Here is an 18,207-nt window from a genome sequence, read left to right as displayed (position 1 = left end):
TTATAGGGCGGGGTTGTAAGTCCCAACCCACTATTCTGATCCTCCTCCTTGCAAGGATTAGAGTTGGCAAGTTTAGTAAATCTGAAATAAGAGTTTACAAGTCCAAGTCACCTCAACTATTCCGATCATCCTCCTCACAAGGGCTATAATTGACAAATTTAGTAATTTTGAAATAAATACCCAAATCTTGAAATAAGAGTTTACAAGTCCAATCAACCCAACTACTCTGATCCTCCTTCCTATAAGAGTAGGAGTCGACATGACTTATGCTTTAAAAAGCTTAAACTACAAAACTAATCAACCCAACTACTCGAAGCACCCTTATGCGGCTAACTATTTGAGGACCGCCCTCACTACCTACAAACTATCAAGAGAGCGATCCGCACCCATGATCTAAGGGGACTTAAGACCTTCAAAGAGCCTGCACTACCAATAGGTCACGGTTGGCGACACACACACACACATGTTTACACCAAAATATATGTTATCCGCTGATAAAGCTAATTATTTGATATTTCTTACACTAACATATATGTTTGCAATTGTATGTGAGGCTAAACTCAAGCTTTAGTTTCCTAACTAATCTCATTCACATGAATTTTCACCAAAATAGCTCAAACATATGAAAGTTAAATATTTACATGTGCTCCAACCAATGAATTGAATACTCAACTAATGGGTTCGAGAATGCTACGCGGGCTAATCGGGCCGCCATATTTATAGGGCAGGGTTGTAAATCCCACCCCTCTAGTCTGATCATCCTTCTCACAAGGACTAGAGCTGGCGAGTCTAGTAAGCCTGAAATATGAGTTTACAAGTCCAAATCACCCCAACTATTCTGATCCTCCTTTTTGCAAGGACTACAATTGACGAGTCTAGTAATTTTGAAATAAATGTCCAAATCTTAAAATAAAATTCTACAAGTCCAATCAACCCAACGACTCTGATCCTCCTACCTATAAGAATAGGAACCGACAGCAGATATGCTTTAAAAAACTTCAACTGCAAAATTAATTGCCCCCTTCAATATAAAAAAGTTTATAAGATTTAATACCCTCATGATAGCCGAACTAATAGAAGATTTCAACCAGAGGGGTTAATCTTTAAATCAATACTTTCAAAATAATCAATTAAAATATCCAAGCTAAAAATCAATCACAAAAGACTTAAAACAAATCTCATCAACCCCCCGCAATAGTTTGTTGAGGGAGACAAATTTCTAATCGTCTTCAGCTCACAAAGAGCTAAAGTCATATTAAATGCATCCTTATATTCACAATCAAAGTAATTGCATGCCCATAAGAACATAACCCGAGTCATCTGTCTGCGTGATTTTGCCACCAAATGACACTACAAACTTGCGGTTATGACTGGAGCCATCTGACCGGTTAGTTGCCGCCAAATGACACAATTATATTACAGTCAACCCGTATGTTCCCCAACAGTTTTCTATCATTTGAGTTGTAAATCATAAGGGTGCAGTTGATTGATAAAAAAATCAGCTTAAATTTGTCCTGTTAGACAAATATACACCTCAGATCTATATGAATTTCTTGAACGACGTAATCCATGCCGCTGACAAGAATCCATCTGTCAGGTTGGATTGGGTCGACTACCTACTCTGACTAAGTGAATTAGGGACCATGACAACTCGAGATGACAGAACCATGTGATTTTGATCTGGTTTCGTCTTCATTCCCCCATCATCCGCTTTAATCTTCAACTGATGAATTTTATAACTTAAATCCTAAGTTTGTTTCTATTATATGTTAAATATTCAATTCTTAATAAATAGTCTTTATCAAAAGTGCTCTCTTGTTACCAGGAGGCGTAATTAACTATAGGGGTTTGCGCCTATGAGAAACCTCGAACCCTGGATAAAAAAATCCTCGCAAAATGCAGACAAAATCTCTAGAGAGTGTCTTCATTATTATAAGATATTTTTAAGCCTTTTATGGTCTTTAAACATTCAAAAATCTATAATAGCTTCCAAGGAGCAGTTTCATTCAAATTGAAGTTTGTTTTATGGATGTAACTTCTATCTTGATCATAAAATATCTCAAATGACTTCAATCTAAAAAATATAAATTATAGAATTCTATTTGAAATGACATTAATTATGTTACAAGAATCATTCATTTTAGGTTTTAATAAATTTTATAAAACAATAATAACGTATAGGAATCACTCGTCAGTAGACACTTATAAAATTTTTTTTGAGAAAAATACTTGAAAAAAGAAATGTAAAAAATAAAGTATTTATATATTTATGGAAATGCTTAGAAAAATTTTAATTCATTTTGACTAGTGGATAAATTACAATTAATTATTGAAGTTTATGGAAAGTAAAATAACTTATTCAAGGAAGATTTTGGTCTTGAATTTTCTATCTTATCAAACATTGACATTTTTATATGAAGATTTTCATGGAAATAACAAAAGAATTCATTATCTTTCACAGATAAATAAGAGTTTTATGATGATTAGTTTGATCACATAAATTCATTAACTACAAAATTGTCAAAATTTCAACACCAAGATGTCCAAAAATTATAATTTTTGTGCAAATAAGTAGCAACAATTCACAATGTCATGTTGTTGGAGAAATATACTCATTCGCATGATCGTCTTAAAAAAAAATTCTTAGAAAAAAAAATAAAGAAATAAGAAAAATACAGAAATATTTTAAAAATAAAGGTATTATGTAAATTATTTTAATTCTTTGTGCATTTTTTCTGGTTGAGATCTCTTTGTTTTCACATTGAAAATGTGATGGAAAATTGGGTCAATGAACATTCATGGATGAAAAAAATTTGCTATGCTCTTGCAAGATAGTTTGGTTATCTTAGTAGAAACCATTAAAATAAGCCAAGGGGATACACACTGCCTAATTTGGATAGGATCAAGCCTTTATGTAGATTAGTACTAGAGCTTATAAATGGAGATTATTCATAATCTATTGGTGAGCGGTGAATCTTGGTGAATCTTTTCTATGGTGAGCGGTGAATCTTTTCTATGAGTAAGAACTAGAGCCTAACAAGCGAGATTTAAGAGTTGTACATGTTCTCCTTACCCTTGGGGTTACTTATACTTGAAAATGAGGATAAATATCAATAAAAACTTTGCTTAATGTTTAAATAATTTGCATTTTTTTTTTTTTAATTTTTTAATAGTTTTCTTACCATTGAAAAAATTTATTTAATTTTTTAAAATGTTCAATAATCCTATGTTGTTTTGATTGTATGTGCACTTGTGCATTGTCATAGCCATTGAAAATGGGTTGGTTAGCTACTTCAACCTACTATGGGTTTGATTTTGAGCCCAGACATATCCATCTCAATATTTTTTTGGGTTCTTAAAATAATTTTTTGATGTTCTTAACTTTGAAACTCTTGGATCTCAATATAGTTTCAACTAGTCTCAAGCATTTTTGAAGAGTTTAGAGCACAATATTTTTGACAATTTTTTGCTTCGATTGATATGGAATGACGATATTACACTTTAGGAGAATTTACTTGATTCATTGACTCTGAAGTGAGGTTCATATTGGCATCTCACATCATAATTACTTTGATTTCTAGTTTGCATCGTATTTTTTTACAAAGTATAATATAGTATTTTTTAAGACAATTTGACGTCATCATCCAAAAAGATGAGAACAAATTATATCTCATGAAGAAATTCTTTCAAAGTAGAAAACTCAGTGTAATTTTTGAGTTGGAAATATCTAAAATTAAAACTTTGATCTTCTTAATTCTAAATTTAACAAATTTCTTGTCAAGCAAAATGTCTTGATGAATAAGCCCAAATTAAGTATATTTTAATTTAAATATGCTCAGATTAAGTAATTGAAGTGTGATTGAAATTTTAGAAAAGGAAATCAATATTTTAAGTGTAATGCTATATAAGACTCTATCCAATCCAAAATTACCAATCATATTTTAACTACAACTGAAATTAAAAAATTAACGGCAAAACAATGATTTTATAATTAAAAAATCACAAATCATATTTTAACTACAACCCTTAAATGAAATTAATACTGACATAAGGAACGTATGCAATCTTGTGCCAATCAGAGCCTCAATATTTGTTATAACGCTTCATCAGCTCTGGATGACAATCTGTTACTCTTATTGAACACAAGGAGGAAGGGAGGTCTGGCAATGATTTGAGGAGCGGAATGTTATGTAACCATATACGGTTGAGGGATGAGATGGCGGACAAAGAAGATGGCAGGCACTGTAACTTATCAAGTCTCCGTAGAGACAGTGAATTCAGGGAGGACGGGAGATCTGGCAATGATTCGAGAAGTGGAATGCTATATAAATATAGACGGTTGAGGGATGAGATGGCCGAAAAAGAAGATGGCAGGCACTCTAGGTTATCAAGACTATTTATATGCAGATAGTTCAAAGAGGGAGGGAGTTCTGGCAATGATTTGAGGAGTGGAATGCTATTTAAATACAGATGGTTGAGGGATGAGAAGGCCGACAAAGAAAATGGCAGGCTCTGTAGGTTGTCAAGCTTATATAGATGCAGTTCAGACAAAGAGGGAGGGAGTTCTGGCAATGATTTGAGGAGTGGAATGCTATTTAAATACAGATGGTTGAGGGATGAGAAGGCCGACAAAGAAAATGGCAGGCTCTGTAGGTTGTCAAGCTTATATAGATGCAGTTCAGACAAAGAGGGAGGGAGTTCTGGCAATGATTTGAGGAGTGAAATGCTAACTAAATGTATATGCTTGAGGGATGAGATAGCCGACAAAGATGGCAGGCACTGTAGGTTATCAAGACTATTTATAGACAGACGAGACAGAGAGGGAGGGAGTACTGGCAATGATTTGAGGAGTGGAATGCTGTCTAATTTTAAATAGGCGAGGGATGAGATGGCCGACAAAGAAGATGGCAGGCACTGCAATGATTCCAGGTATTCAAGGCATAATTCTGTCAGGGAGGCGGGGATGTGTAGAAGCTGCTGGAGCTGAGGAACTTTTTCGATGCGTAGAATCTCAACTGAAGAGAGGCGTTCCAAGGAGGAAGGGAGAGACTGCAGGGATTTGAGGTCTCTAAAGTTCAACTCACGAAGGGATGAGCTAACGTGCGAAAACCACTGCTCCGCCTCAATTGTAAAAGAAACCAGCCCCTCATTATTACAAATTGTGAGCTTTCCAAAAGAGGCGATACTCACTGTTGGCAATAAGGATGGGTCATCTATAACAATTTCACTGAGAATAAGCTGGAATTTCTCAATGCCACTCTCCACTTGTTGCAGTCCACCAAGAGAAAGAAGAGATGTGATGCTTGGACACGAAAGGACCTCTAATGTCTCAGGGGGAATCGATTTTGAAATGCCGCAACAGCTGTTGGTTTCTTGCTTCCAGTTCAAAGCAGCCTTCCATCCAATTTTTTGTATTTTCATTTTCTTGAGCTTAGGAGGCAAATGGGGCAACTCCTGCAGATTTGGGCAGTTATCGAGAAAGAGTTCCGTTAAGCAAGGAAAGAAACAGTCGTATGCTGTTGCTCCTGCTCCATCAAACCAATCCTCCAATACTTGTAATCCCTTAATATTTAGCCCCTCCAACAATGGAACCACGGAAACCTTGTAATTCCCATGGAATTTATGGTCAAGCCGCTTTGCTTTTGGCATGTTACGAAGGTATAGTGACTTGAGGTGGGGAAGCTGCCCAAAAGGAGGAAGAGTTTCCCACTCCGAACACTCGTCCAGATGGATGTACTCTAGATTGGAGATCAAATCGACATTGTGCATCCATTTTGCTGATCTTGAACCCTCATATGAAACTATGGACAATCTTTTCAAATTTTTGTATGGTTCAAGATTTTCAAGCACATTCACATCTAAGTCAGAATTGACAGTCTTCCGTAGGCTTCCAAATTCAGTATTACCCCAATTCAATAATAAATCTGTGAGTTTTCTCTTCTCAAATAATTTTGCACTGCGAGCCTCGCTAGCATCCTTCACATTTTCCATAAAATGTATTTTTAATTTGCGCAACTGGCTCAAATGTTCCAACTCCCCAATTCCATAACCATTCTCATTCTTAACATTAAACTCAGTTAGTTCTTGAAGTGACCTTAATTTCCCAATTCCAGGTACCCTAGAAAATACATTCGGGGGCAATTCCAAGTAACGCAGATTAGAAAGATTACTCGCATTGCCAGGCAAGAAATCATCAGAGCAAGATCCCAATAACTTGTTATAGATTATGAACCGCAAATGATAAAGACTGCTTAGAGATCTTGGCATATGAGTGAGACGTGCAGTAAGACTCAAGTATCGAAGATGTTTCAAATTTTTAATAGCCTCAGACATCTTTTCCTGCCATGGAGAGTGTATGAACAGTAAACGAATTCTTTTCGATGCTTCAAAAATTTCAGTAAGTATTTCAGTAAAAGCTTGATCATCGGTTGTCAAAAAAAGGGAATGTAGATTTTTAACATCTTTAATCATTCTCAACACTTCTGGATTTTCAGTTTTAACAAATAAGTGTCGAACATTTTTAGGAACTTTAAAAGATAAAAAATCATCTCCCACAAATTCGAAACATTCCTCTGAAGAAATAGACCGTGCTAAATCATGTAATAAATCATGCATCTTATAGTATATTCTCTCACGATATTGAAACTCATCAAAGAAAGATTTTCTGATAAAAACATCAAAATACCTTCCTCCAATATCTTCCAAAGTCTCTCCTTCATTATAAGATTCCTGAATGAAACCCAATGCAATCCACATTCGAACTAAATCATCTTTATCAAACTCATGATCTTGTGGGAATAGGCCACAAAATGCAAAACAATTTTGTAGAGATTGTGGGAGGAGCGTAAAACTCAAACTTAAGATAGACAAAATGTTATTGCGACCCGGTTTTGGTTCTACGTTTAGAACATTACTTTCTAAAATTTTCATCCAAAATCTCTCAGTCAAGTTAGAATTGAGAACACCGCCAATGACCTTTGCGGCCAATGGAGAGCCTGAAAGCTTTTTAACGATCGAACTAGCAATGTCTTTTAATTTTTTATGAGCACCAAGGTTCTCTACACCAGCAAATGCATGAGTGTTGAGTAGCTTCAAACACACATCTTCCTCTAAGCCTTTTAATGGATAAATTTCCTTATCCTTACTAATCACATTTACAATCGCCGATGCAGCTGTATCCATCCGGGTAGTTAACAAAATTTTACTTCCCAAACCACCGTAAACTAGAGGGCAGAGTACATTCTCCCATTTGCTCATATCTTCTTCCCAAATGTCATCCAGAACAAGCAAGAACCTTTTGGATTGCACAACAGCTTTAAGATTCTCTTGAACGACAGCGAGTGACTCCAAACGAGGCCTCTCTTTGTTAAGACATTCCAACATATCGGCAATCACCTTTTTTGCATCAAAGTCGTTGGAAACACAAACCCACATATTCAGTTCAAATTCTTCTTTCACAGATCTTCATAGATGTGTTGAAAGAGAGTTGTCTTGCCCATGCCACCATGACCCACTATGAATAGAAGAGAAATGTTTTTGTATAAAGTATGATTTGGATCTTCTTTTGTTGGCTTCCTCAACCACTGCATAACAAAATCCTTCTCCTCGCCTCGACCGATGAGATCATTTTTAGGCAAGCATCCTGATTCACGATCTCTGTACAACTGATGCTCCAGCTCCTGCTGCTCCTGCTTTGCGTTTTCGATGAGATGAAGGAAAGTACTGACCTCAGCTGAAACTTTTTCAAGTTTCTTCACAACTGCCTCAAGTCTCTCCAAGTTGGGATCGATTTTGAGAACTCGTTCGCAGACTCTACGAAGTTTGCGAGCAGGTTCCGAAAATAATGTAGTGAATGAAGAACGCACCTTTTTTTCCCCCATGTTGAGCTCCAGTTGTTCTTCAAGCTTCATGTACTCAAAATCATCCAGGACATCATCCCCCCCTCACGGGTGGCTTCTGGTCCCTGCCATATCCATCTTTTGAGAGCCGGGTTGCGATCTGTGATGTGTGCTCGGGTGTAAGCAGAGACAACAGCTTGGATCTTGGGTTGGTTCTCTCGCAGCCTTTCTAGCTCGTCCTTCATGCCTGTCTGCCGTCTATATTGATCAAGAAGGTAATCGGAGCAAGCGTTGATGATCTTATCCAAGGTTGGGCCAACAAACCAGTCTGCCATGGCACAGATCAAGGTTAAGTAGAGTAGACACGGTGGAAGAGAGGAAGAGAAGAAAGGGTCTAGAGGACGGAAGGGTGGCCCGGGCAATGGAGGGGATGCCCAAAGTATCTTTATTAAGATAAAGAAGGTGTGATTTCCACCGTGGTTCCCTGTTGACTCTCATTGACGGAGAGCCATGGCTGTAGTAGAAGATTGCGTTCAGTTAAGTTAAGATGTGATTTCTACTGTGTAATAAATTAAAGAGCAGTCTTTTAGATTACTAATATTATTTACCTAATAAAAGATTAATTCATACAACTTAATATAATTTGTGATTTAAATTAATATTATTTAATTACTTCATAAATTAAGCAATAATAATTAAGAAAAATTTTAATCAAAATTAATTTTAATTTAATTAATAATTACATATTAATTAGTAATATTAATTTTAATAACAACAACAACAACAACAAGCCTTTATCCCACTAAGTGGGGTCGCCTAAATGAATCCTTCTTCTCTATTGCGTCCAATTGACAATTGCGTCCTATTTAGTATCATATTTTCATTTAATTCTAATAAATTCAGATCGTTTTTTATACAATATGTCCGTCTTTCTAGGTTAACCTTTGCCTTTCTTAACGTAAGTCGAATCTAAAACAATTGCTCTCCTAGTTGAATCATTAGATGGGCAACATTTAATATGACCAAAACATCTAATGAGTCATTTGGACAGCCCCCGTCACACAAACATGACACAAATCAAGGTTAAGAGGAGAGACGTTGGAAAAGAGGAAGAGAAGAGAGTTAGGAGGAAGAATTGCTATAATGGATGTGGGGTGCGCAATAAACTCTCACCATGGTTTCCTCATATATTGTAAGTTACGACAGTGTTTTAATTTTTTAACATTACAAATATTAATTAATTAAGAAAAATCGTAATTCATACTAATTAATATAGTTTGTGATTTAAATTGATATATATATATATGTAAAAAATAAATAGATCGGATAGACCTCATATATCTAATAGTTTAAGTAGTTAAACACGATACCATAAATGATATCTCATTCCGAAAAATAAATGTATCACTTATTGGTAGACTTAACTTATTTAAACTTAAAATTTTATGACTCCATTTTGGTCTGTGAATTTTATAGCTGACAAATTCCCCTATCTAATATACAAACTAGATATGATTTAGATTAATCTGGGCTCTTTTAATTCTCTATAGAGGCAAACTCCTATAGTTAATTACATCTTAGGAGACTGAAGTCAACTAATAAAACTCTTGATTAAGATTAGGGTTTTGCCTTCAAAATTTCAATGTTTAAGTTTTCATGGTTCTTTATAAGAAATTCAAATAAGAATAGATCAATGTGGAACAGTTATCTTCAGAATCCAAAGGAATAAAAGTAGGAAATATTTGGAGACAATGAAGAAATTTTAGTAATATCTCAAACTAATATATGGTTTGGTTTCACATTTTTGAAAGGGAAACTGTATTTAATGTTTTTAATTTTTGTAAATTATTTAGATGTTCGGGATTTATACTTACATATTCGGGATTTATGTCATACCGAACAACAACATCAGAATCATAAAAAGAGTTTAGGACTTAATCGTATGATATGCAATCGTAGGAAGTCTTTAAAGATAGTATGTGAGGATTTACGTCGTGCTAGACGAACGACCTCAACGTTCTATAAGTGTGCTATTTAAATTTATCAAAGTCCAACTGAAGCTGCTTTCGCCACTTTCTGTCGTCGCTTCAACCGCTACTCGAAGATGAATCGTCACTTGCTCTAGGTTGTAGTCTCGTTCCGAGAAGAGCGAAAGAAAACAAAATAACTAACTAGGTTATTCTAAGTTCTTGTTATTTATATGTTAAATAAAGTTTAAAACATTGTTTTGTAATCGTATTAATGTGTATTAGAATTTTGAAGAAGTATTAAAATTTAAAAGTTTGTTATAAGATTTCAATCCTAAACACGTGTTCTACCTACTATCCTAAAATATCATATAAACATGCTAGAGAAGTAATACTTAAAAATATAAGTACAGGTGAACATCTATAGTACAATGCAGTAAAGAAAGGAAAGAAAAGAATTATATAATGGAGTGCAATACAGAACATACATGCATTGTATAGTAAAGTACCACAGAAGGAAAAGACTGAAAGAAAGCCATACAATAAAGTATTGTAAAGAAAGAAAAGTCCACACAGTAAAGAAAGAACTATACAGTAAAAAAAAGAAGTAAAGAAGCTAAAACAACTGAATGTGTGCCTGGTTAATTCTTCTGATACTTTAAAACAGATTGCAATTGCATAACATAAATAGATTAGATAAACATTTGTAAATAATATATGAAAGGTTCAATAAAGTTAGATGATAAGCATATGAAAATTCAATGCGAGGTATAAAATTTTAATTTGGGGATGGGGTCATACGAGACTTTCTCTTCTCTTTTATCTCAATCTCACAGGCAACTGAAATGTTAAAGTCTACTTATCAATATCAATCAGAAGTTACCAGCAAATCACCCATATAAACGGACAACCCTAAACCCTGCCATTTTATTGATTAGTGAACCCAAGTAGTATCTAAACTTATCAATTTAAAAGTATGGTGTACTTATGTGTGATAGTATTTGAACATATAAATTTAAAGGTGTGGTGTAGTTATGTGTGATATCTAATAAGTGGTATTTTTTGTGTAGTATCTAAACTTATTGTGTCATTTGATGATCATATGTATTATGTATTTGTTAAAAGATTATTTACATGTGTACTATTGATTGGTTGCTTTTATAATGAACAATTATGTTGAATAATATTATTATTTAGAAATATTTACTTTCATTATCTGTTTGTTCATTCCTATCTTAACTAATTCTAAGTTCCTTAGTCGGGTCGTAACAAAATATTAGTAAGTATATATCCCCCTAAAATTTTATAAGTCCAAAATTAAAAAATATACAAATCTTTATTAAAAGACAAAATTTTAAGATAATATGTTCTCTAAAAATCTTAGAAAGTATAAGCTTTAGAGAGGTATATATTTTTTAAAACTTTTTGAAAAGTTACATAGTTTTTTTTGCTAATTATCAATAAATATTAGCATTTATTCATAGCTTTTCTAGCTATTTATATATATCTTAAGGCTTAAGTAGCAAAAGAGACATATTCTTAATTCATCTAAAAATCATAAAAGGTTTCACCCAAGGATTGTTCCTTATTATGTTGCAATAGTGACCATTGTCTTGTCATTGTGGACTTAAAGATTCAATTGTTATATGCTTGATTTGTAATATTATTTAAAGATTTTAAATATTTCTTAAAAATGTTTGAATTTCTCAAGTCTTTTTTAAGGGGTAAATTCTAAAAAATGTGTACATTAATGCAAACAATTATAATTCTTCATTTAGCTATATTTTTATTACTTTGATTCAATCAATAATATACATCAATAATTTTATATCTAATTGTTTGTCAAATAAAAAGAATTATTATTAGGCCTATCTATTGTTAAGACATCCCTCATCATCATTATAAGATATTTTTAAGCCTTTTATAGTCTTTAAACCTTCAAAAATCTATAATAGCTTCCAAGGAGCACTTTCATTCAAATTGAACTTTTTTTTATGGCTGTAACTCCTATCTTGATCATAACATATCTCAAATGACTTCAATCGAAAAAATATAAATTAGTGAATTATCTTTTGAATGACATTACTTATGTTAGAAGAATCATTCATTTAAGGTTTTAATAATTTTATAAAACAATAATAACGTACAAGAATCACTCATCAATCGCCACTTATAAATTTCTTTTTTGAGAAAAATACTTGAAATAAAAATCTACAAAAACAAGTATCTATATATTTATGGAAGTGCTTAGAAAAACTTCAATTCATTTTGACTAGTGGATAAATTACAATTAATTATCAATGTTTATGAAAGTAAAATAGCCTATTCAAGAAAGCTTTTGGTTTTGAATTTTCTATCTTAATATTTTTATATGAAGATTTTCATGGAAATAAAAAAAAGAATTCGTTAACTTTCACTGGTAAATAAGAGTTTTATGATGATTTGTTTGATCACATAAACTCATTAACTACAAAATTGTCAAAATTTCAGCACCAAGATGTCCAAAAAATTATAATTTTTGTAAAGATAAGCAACAACAATTCACAATGGCATGTTGTTGGAGAAATATGCTCATGCACATGATTGTCTTAGAACAAAATTCTTAGAAAAAGAAAAAAAACTAAGAAAAATACATAAATATTTTAAAAATAAAGGTATTATGTAAATGATTTTAATTCTTTGGGCGGTTTTTCTTGTTGACGTCTCTATGTCTTCACATTGAAAATGTGATGACAAATTGGGTTAATGATCATTCCTGAATGAAAAAAAAATTGCTCTGCTCTTGCAAGATAGTTTGGCTATCTTAGTAGAAACCATTAGAACAAGCTTAGGGGATACACACAGCCTAATTTGGATAAGAACAAGCCTTTATATAGATGAGTACTAATGCTTATAAATGGATATTATTCATAATCTATTGGTGAATCTTTTCTATGAGTAAGAACTAGAGCCTAACAAACGAGATTTAAGAGATGTAGATATTCTCACCCATGGGGTTACTTATACTTGAAAATGAAGATAAATATCTATAAAAAACTTTGCATAATGTTTAAATAATTTGCAGTTTTTTTTTTTAATTTCTTAATAGTTTTCTTACCATTGAAAGAATTTATTTAATTCTTAAAATGTTCTTATGCTTAAAAAAATGAAATAAAATTCATGTGTTGTTCTGATTTTATGTGCACTTGTGCATTGTCATAGCCATCGAAAATGGGTTAGTTTATTACCTCGGCTCGCTCTGGGTTTGATTTTCAGCCCAGCCATATCCATCTCAATATTTTTTGGGTTCTTTAAATAAATTTTTGATGTTCTGAACTTAACTTTGAAACTCTTGGACCTCGATATAATTTCAATAATTAGTCTCAATAGTCTCAAGCATTTTTGAAGAGAAGAGTTTAGAGCAAAATATTTTTGACAATTTTTTGCTTCAATTGAAGTGGAATGACGATATTACACTTTAAGAGAATTTACTTGATTCACTGGCTCTGAAGTGAGGTTCATATTGACATCTAACATAATAATTATTTTAATTTCTAGTTTAGATCATATTTTTTTTCAAAGATAAAATATAATATTTTTTTTAAGATAGTATAGACGTCATTATCCAAAAAGACAAGAACAAATTATATCTCGTGAAGAGATTCTTTCAGTCAAGTACAAAACTTGGTGTAATTTTTGAGTTGAAAATATCTAAAATTAAAATTTTGATCATCTTAATTCTAATTTCAACAAATTTATTGTCAAGCAAAATATCTTGATGAGAGCCTCAAAATTTTTTATAATGCTTCATCAACTCTGGATGACAATCTTCTACTGTTATTGAATACGAGGAAGGGAGGTCTGGCAATGATTTGAGGAGTGGAATGCTTTCTAAGTTAAGAAACTTGAGGGATGAGATGGCTGACAAAGAAGATGGCAGGCACTCCAGATTATCAAGACTCTTTATATGCAGACGAGACAAAGAGGGAGGGAGTTCTGGCAATGATTTGAGGAGTGGAATGTTTTCTAACCATAGACTGTCAAGGGATGAGAGGGCCGACAAAGAAGATGGCAGGCACCGTAGGTTTTCAAGACCATTTATATACAGAGCAGACATTCAGAGTAGTCAACGAGGGAGGGAGTTCTGGCAATGATTTGAGGAGTGGAATGCTTTCTAATGTTAGAACCTTGAAAGATGAGATGGCCGACAAAGAAGATGGCAGACACTCTAGGTTATCAAGACTCTTTATATACAAACGAGACAAAGATGGAGGGGCTTCTGGCAATGACTTGAGGAGTGGAATGCTTGTTAAGGATAGTTCGTCGAGGGATGAGTTGGCCGACAAAGAAGATGGCAGGCACTGTAGGTTATCAAGACTATCTATATACAGAGAAGACAAAGAGGGAGGGAGTTCTGGCAATGATGATTTGGCAATGATTTGAGGAGTGGAATGCTTTCTAATTCTAAATAGGTGAGGGATGAGATGGCCGACAAAGAAGATGGCAGGCATTGCAATGATTCCAGGTATTGAAGACGTAATTTTTTCAGGGAGGCAGGGAGGTATGGAAGCTGCTGGAGCTGAGCAACTTTTTCGACACGTAGAATTTCAAGTGAAGAGAGGCATTCCAAGGAGGAAGGGAGAGACTGCAGGGATTTGAGGCCTTTAAACCTCAACTTACGAAGGGTTGAGCTAACGCGCGGAAACCACTGCTCTGCCTCAATTGTAAAAGAAACCAGCGCATCATTATTACAAATTTTGAGCTCTTCCAAGGAGGCGATACTTACCGTTGGCAACAAGGATGGGTCATCTATAACAACTTGACAGAGAATAAGCTGGAATTTCTCAATGCCACTCTCCACTTGCTGCAGTCCACCAAGAGAAAGAAGAGATGTGATGTTTGGACACGAAAGGACCTTTAATGTCTCAAGGGGAATCGATTTTGAAATGCCGCAACAGTTGTTGGTTTCTTGCTTCCAGTTCAAAGCTGCCTTCCATCCCATTTTTTGTATATTCAATTTCTTGAGCTTAGGAGGCAAATGGGGCAACTCTTGCAGATTGGGGCAACTCCTGCAGATTTGGGCAGTTATCGAGGCAGAGTTCAGTTAAGCAAGGAAATATGCTGCTGCTCCTGCTCCATCAAACCAATCCTCCAATACTTGTAATCCCTCCATATGTAGCACCTCCAACGATGGAAACACAGAAACCTTGTCATTTCCATGGAATTTATGGTCAAGCCGCTTTGCTTTTGGCATATTACGAAGATACAGTGACTTGAGGTGGGGAAGCAGCCCAAAAGGAGGAAGAGTTTCCCACTCCGAACATTCGTCCAGACGGATGTACTCTAGATTGGAGATCAAATCGGCATTGTGCATCCATTTTGCAGATCTTGCACCCTCATATGAAACTATGGACAATCTTTTCAAATTTTTGTATGGTTCAAGATTTTCAAGCACATGCACATCTAAGTCAGAATTGACAATCTTCCCTTCATCAACGGTATTGTCCCAATTCAAGTATAAATCTGTGAGTTTTCTCTTCTCAAATAATTTTGCATTGCGAGCCTCCATAGCATCCTTCACATTCTTCAGAAAATGTATTTTTAATTTGCGCAACTCCCTCATATGTTCCAACTCCCCAATTCTATAACCATTCTCATTCTTAACATTAAACCCATTTAGTTCTTGAAGTGACCTTAATTTACCATATCCAGGTAGACTAGAATATACATTCGGGGGCACTTCCAAGTAACGCAGATTAGAAAGATTACTCACATTGCCAGGCAATAAATCATCAGAACAAGATGGCCACCATAACTCGTCATAGATTATGAACCGCAAATGATAAAGACTGCTGAGAGATCTTGGCATATGAGTGAGATGTGCAGTAAGATTCAAATATCGAAGATGTCTCAAATTTTTAATAGCCTCAGAAATCTTTTTCTGCCATGGAGAGTATATGAACAACAAACGAATCCTTCTGGATGCTTCAAAAATTTCAGTAAGTATTTCAGTAAAATCTTGACCAATGGCTGTAAAAAAAAGCGAATGTAGATTTTTAACATCTTTGATCATTCTCACCACTTCTGGATTTTCAGTTTTAACAAATAAGTGTCGAATATTTTTAGAAACTTTAAAAGATAAAACATCATCTCCCACAAATCTGAAACATTCTTCAGAAGAAATAGACTGTGCCAAATCATGTAGTAAATCATGCATCTTATAGTCTGTTATTGTATAATGGTGAAACTCATCAAAGAAAGATTTTCTGACCAAAATATTAAAATACCTTCCTCCAATATCTTCCAAAGTCTCCCCTTCAATAGAAGAATCCTGAATGAAACCCAATGCAATCCACATTCGGACTAAATCATCTTTATCAAACTCATGATCTTGTGGAAATACGCCACAAAATGCAAAACAATTTTGTAGAGGTTGTGGGAGGAACGTAAAACTCAAATTTAAGATAGGCAAAATGCTATTGCAACCCGGTTCTGGTTCTATGTTTAGAACATTACTTTCTAAAATTTTCATCCAAAAGCTCTCATTCAAGTTAGAATTGAGAACACCACCAATGACCTTTGCGGCCAATGGAGAGCCTGAAAGCTTTTTAACTATCGAACTAGCAATGTCTGTTAATTTTTTATGAGCACCAAGGTTCTCTACACCGGCAAATGCATGAGAGTTTAGTAGCTTCAAACACACATCTTCCTCCAAGCCCTTTATTCTCAATATTTCGATCTTCATTTTAATAACTTTTGCAATCGTTGATGCAACTGCATCCATTCGAGTCGTTATCAAAATCTTACTTCCGAAACTTCCACGAGTCAGAGGGGAGAGCACATTCTCCCATTTGCTCATATCTTCCTCCCAAATATCATCCAGAACAAGCAAGAACATTTTAGATTGCACGACAGCTTTAAGACTCTCTTGAACAGCAGCGAGTGACTCCAAACGAGGCCTCTCCTTGTTAAGACATTCCAACATATCAGCAATCACCTTTTTTGCATCAAAGTCGTTGGAAACACAAACCCACATTTTCAGTTCAAATTCTTCTTTCAGATCTTCATAGATGTGTTGTAAGAGAGTTGTCTTGCCCATGCCACCATGACCCACTATGGATAGAAGAGAAATGTTTTTGTACAGAGTAGGGCTGGCAATATGAGTTGGATCTTCATTTGTTGACTTCCTCAACCACTGCATCACAAAATCCTTCTCCTCGCCTCGACCGATGAGATCATTTTTAGGCAAGCATCCTGTTTCACGATCTTTGCACAACTGAAGCTCCAGCTCCTGCTGCTCCTGCTTTGCGTTTTCGATGAGATGAAGGAAAGTACTGACCTCAGCTGAAACTTTATCAAGTTTCTTCACAACCTTCTCCAGTCTCTTCAAATTGGGATCCGTCTTGAGAGCACGTTTGCCAATTTTCTTTAAAGAGCTCATGGCGGAACGTACCTTTTGCTGCTTCTTGTTTCTGGTAAGCCGTTCTTCAAGCTTCTCGTACTCAAAGTCATCCAGAACATCATCTGCCTCATCGATAGCATCTCGTAGCTGCCAGATCCAGCTGTTGAGTGCTGGGTTTCGATCTCTGATCTGTGCTTGGGTGGAAGCAGAGACGACAGCTTGGACCTTGGGGTAGTTTTGTTGCAGCCTTTCGAGCTCCTTCTTCATGCCCGTCTGCCATCTATATTGATCTTGAAGGTAAACAGAGCAAGCTTTGAAGATCTTATCCATGATTGGGTCAATAAACAATTCTGCCATGACACAGATCAAGGTTTGGAGGAGGAGAGACGGTGGAAGAGAGGAAAAGAAGAAGAGAGTCAAGATGACGGAAGTATGTCTGGAAGGGCAGTGGAGGGGATGCGTAAAGTATGTTTATTGAGATGAAGAAGGTGTGATTTCCACCGTGGTTTCCTGTTGTCTCTCATTGACGGAGAGCCATGGCTGTAGTAGAAGATTGCTATAATGGATGTGCGGCGGAGGATGGATGTGGGTAAGTTAAAATGGAGAGCCATGGCTTTTAGATTACTAGTATTATCTAACTAAAAAAATTATTAATTCATTCAACTTAGTATAATTTGTGATTTAAATTTATATTATTTAATTACTTTCATAAATTAAGCAATAATAATTAAAAAAAAATTAATAAAAATTTATTTTAATTAATAATTAATAATTAAATATTAATTAAAAATATTAATATCAACAACAACAACAACCTCAAGTCTTTATCCCACTAAGTGGGGCACCTACATGAATCATTCTTCTCCAATGCGTCGTGAGTGTCATATTTTCATTTAATTCTAATAAATTAAGATCATTTTTTATATAATATGACCAAGTTTTTCTAGGTCTACCTTTGTCTTTCTTAACATAAATCTAGTCTACAACATCTGCTTTTCTAGCCGAATCATTAGATGACCAA

The 18,207-nt window shown here is 34.7% G+C and overlaps 2 protein-coding genes across 2 annotated transcripts in view; both read right to left on the bottom strand.

The window, feature by feature from the left end:
* LOC110039381 (putative disease resistance protein At3g14460) overlaps window positions 1–7,935 on the bottom strand; it is an 18,319-nt gene extending 10,384 nt beyond the window's left edge. The window contains 2 exon segments of the mRNA XM_020744422.1: window positions 4,090–7,461; window positions 7,464–7,935. Coding sequence (XP_020600081.1) covers window positions 4,090–7,461; window positions 7,464–7,910 — 3,819 coding nt within the window. The 5' untranslated portion in view covers window positions 7,911–7,935.
* A 6,953-nt stretch (window positions 7,936–14,888) lies between these two features.
* Window positions 14,889–17,763, bottom strand: LOC110039373 (putative disease resistance protein RGA3). Its single transcript, XM_020744410.1, has one exon. It carries the CDS (start codon window positions 17,541–17,543, stop codon window positions 14,889–14,891), a length of 2,655 nt encoding a protein of 884 aa, XP_020600069.1. The 5' UTR covers window positions 17,544–17,763.
* Window positions 17,764–18,207: the final 444 nt, after the last annotated feature.

This window comes from Phalaenopsis equestris, unplaced genomic scaffold (genome assembly GCF_001263595.1).
Source record: "Phalaenopsis equestris unplaced genomic scaffold, ASM126359v1 Scaffold000002, whole genome shotgun sequence".
NCBI lineage: Eukaryota > Viridiplantae > Streptophyta > Magnoliopsida > Asparagales > Orchidaceae > Phalaenopsis > Phalaenopsis equestris.
The sequence above is the reverse complement of the archived record's forward strand: the minus strand, read 5'-3'. Positions and strand labels throughout refer to the sequence as shown.

Coding starts and splice junctions, on each gene's coding strand:
- LOC110039373 (XM_020744410.1), bottom strand. CDS start 17,543: ATGGCAGAATTGTTTATTGACCCAATCATGGATAAGATCTTCAAAGCT.